A 3153-nucleotide genomic window follows, 5' to 3' on the forward strand; every position below is an offset into this window, starting at 1 on the left:
GTGTGTCTAGCAAGTCAGTCACGTCAAGGTGAATATCGATTAAAATAAAATTCAGACATCTAAGTAAGCCATCCGACTGCGTCGCATAGCCGACGATATGGGCCTGCCTGCATTGGTCTCTCGGTGTAACTCGCTCCGTCAGTAATGAAGGCCCTGTACTATTCGCTGAAGGTGAATACCGATATCAGGACTTGATAGTTTAGACCAGCGGTTCTCAAACTGTGCTCCGCGGAGCCCTAGGGCTCCGCGAGATTAGTCTAGGGGCTCCGTGGCTCCCTGAGAATATCTGTATTAATTAAATTTAAATTATTAAATTATTATTATATTTCTTAGTTAAATTTTTATTTTTATAATCAATACTATTTGGACCGTACCAATATGTATTATATTAAACATTTAAACATTTAAAACTTTAAAATAGGTATTTATAAATCCACATATGTCATATTTTGTGTCATTGTCAAAATGAGATTAGATAAAAGTCGGGTTTTTCGTTCATTTGACAAATGGTACGATAATTATTTAGTTTACTTATCTAAAATAGCACAATCTAAATTCTACGAAGTTCTAATAATTTCTTGATTCTTCAGTCATTACTCGTTATTCATCGGCCGCTGACGCAAATATTGTTATTTCGGTGTTTATTTCGTATTACGTGTTTCCTATTTTACCATCAATTGTTTTTATTGTTGACAATTTTTTTTTGTGAATAAAAATTTAAATGGATCGTTGGCTTAACAAATCAAGAAATACAGTGGGATCATCCTCATCAGATGCAAATGAAAATAAATGTGTCACACCGAATAATAGTGCGAGTTTAAAAAGAGCAAATAGTCCACCTAACAAACAATCTGATACAGGGACATCTGCCACTACAGTAAGTAAAAGAAGAAAATATGACGAAAATTATATCTCTTTTGGTTTCATACATGAAAATAGTTATCCACAGTGCGTTGTATGTAGTAAAGTTTTTCCGAATAGTTCAAAAATGCCAGCCAAATTGCGCCGTCATTTGGAAACTAACCATACAAACGTCAAAGATAAACCTGTTGATTATTTTATTCGATTGCGTGATCAACTTTTAAAGAATAAGAACTTTATAGCTGAAGTAACAAAAACGGAAAATGAAAAAGCAACAGAGGCATCTTATAAGGTCAGTTATCGTATAGCTCAGGCTGGTAAAGCTCATACAATTGCCGAAAGTCTAATCAAACCTTGCGTGACAGATATTGTTAGTTGTATGTTAGATGAAAAGGCAGTCAAAAAAATAAATACTATTCCGCTTTCCAACGATACCGTTAGGCGTAGAATTAACGATATATCAACTCACATAAAATCGGAATTAATATCTCGTCTTAAATGTAATAATTTTGCTTTACAAATGGACGAATCCACTGACGTTTCTGGATTAGCTGTATTGCTTGTATTCGTTAGGTATAAATATCAAACTTCTCTTGAAGAAGACCTCTTATTATGTCAACCTTTGTCCACTTATACAACTGGTTATGAAATCTTCAATATGTTGAACAATTTTTTTGAAATAGAAGGATTGACTTGGGATAATTGTATTGATATTTGTACAGATGGAGCGAAGGCAATGGTTGGAAAAACTGCTGGCGTGGTTTCGCGAATTAAAGAAGTAACCAACAATTGTAGTAATAGTCATTGCATTCTTCATCGTCAAGCACTTGCTATTAAAAAGATGCCAATACCTCTTAAAAATGTACTTGATGAGGCAGTGAAGATTATAAATTTCGTAAAATCTCGACCATTGAGCACAAGACTGTTCACAATTTTGTGTGAAGATATGGGAAGTATGCACAAATCACTACTTTACCATACCGAAGTAAGATGGCTTTCTCGGGGAAAAACACTTGTACGCTTACTCGAATTGCGCAATGAATTGTACGTTTTTTTCACCGATCACCCATTTAATTTACAGCTCAGAATTAGTGATAAAATTTGGTTATTTCGACTTAGTCACTTGGCTGATATTTTTACAAAATTGAATAAAGTGAACTTATCAATACTAGGTAAAATGACCACCGTTTTCACGGCAAATGACAAAATTCGAGCTTTAAAAAAAAAAATTAAATTTTGGGCTGTGTGTTTTTCTCAACATAAAATTGATAGTTTTCCTTTGTTAAAGGAACATTTAGAATCGATTGATGGTAATATTGAAGATTTTGATGAAATATATGGCGAAATTGAACAACATTTAAATGAAATACTATCGTCATTAGAAAAATATTTTCCAGAAAGTAAAGACATAGAATTTATCCAACGATATAATTGGGTTAAAAATCCGTTTTTAATCAACGATAAGCCCGAAGATTTATCTATAACGGAGTATGAAGAATTTATTGAAATGACCACCGATTCATCTTTAAAAACTTTATTTGATAAAATATCATTAACAGATTTTTGATGCAGTAGCAGTATTACTAACGAATATCAATCTCTGGCTAAAAAAGCTATCTTAGCACTTCTTCCTTTCGCAACAACATATCTATGTGAAACCGGATTTTCATCATATGCATCAATGAAAACCAAATATCGTAATAAATTGGATGCTGAAGCAGATATGCGTATTCAACTCTCGCCTATCAAGCCAAATATAAAAATACTGGTCAATAAAAAAAGCCAACATCACGGATCACATTAATAAATAAATAAATTGCTAAAATTGTATGTTATTTTTTTCTAATTAAATTAATATTAATTGAATAATTTGTATATATTCGTATTTTACAGAAAATAAAAATAAAAAGCAAATCATTTACAATTGGCATCATTTTTTTTATGAATTTTAGTTGTCTCATATAGACATTTCTGATTTTTGGGGCTCCGTAATTTTTTTTAGGAATATAAGGGCTCCGCGAACAAAAAAGTTTGAGAACCGCTGGTTTAGACGGTCCAGTCTTGTGCTTTTATGAAAGTCAAAAATCGTAAATATCAAAGATTTATTTCAATATCTAGCAAGTCAGTAAAGTCCAGTGGAAATAGATTCACGTTTAACTTAGTCATCTAGGTAGGCAATCCTACTATGCCGGATAACGGACACTGTGGGACGCGGCATATCAGGTATGCGGACACAGTGGTGGGCAGCTATAAGTGAGAATTGTCTTTGCAAAAGCCTATTAAAGTACATAA

General features: G+C 32.9%; 1 protein-coding gene across 1 annotated transcript; it reads left to right on the forward strand.

Annotated features, from left to right (window-relative positions):
- Positions 1-721: 721 nt before the first annotated feature.
- Positions 722-2428, forward strand: LOC111028564 (zinc finger BED domain-containing protein 5-like). Its single transcript, XM_022307256.1, has one exon. The coding sequence runs from the start codon at positions 722-724 to the stop codon at positions 2426-2428; it is 1707 nt and encodes a 568-aa protein (XP_022162948.1).
- Positions 2429-3153: the final 725 nt, after the last annotated feature.

The sequence above is a fragment of the Myzus persicae genome, unplaced genomic scaffold (genome assembly GCF_001856785.1).
Source record: "Myzus persicae strain clone G006 unplaced genomic scaffold, MPER_G0061.0, whole genome shotgun sequence".
Classification (NCBI taxonomy): Eukaryota; Metazoa; Arthropoda; class Insecta; order Hemiptera; family Aphididae; genus Myzus; species Myzus persicae.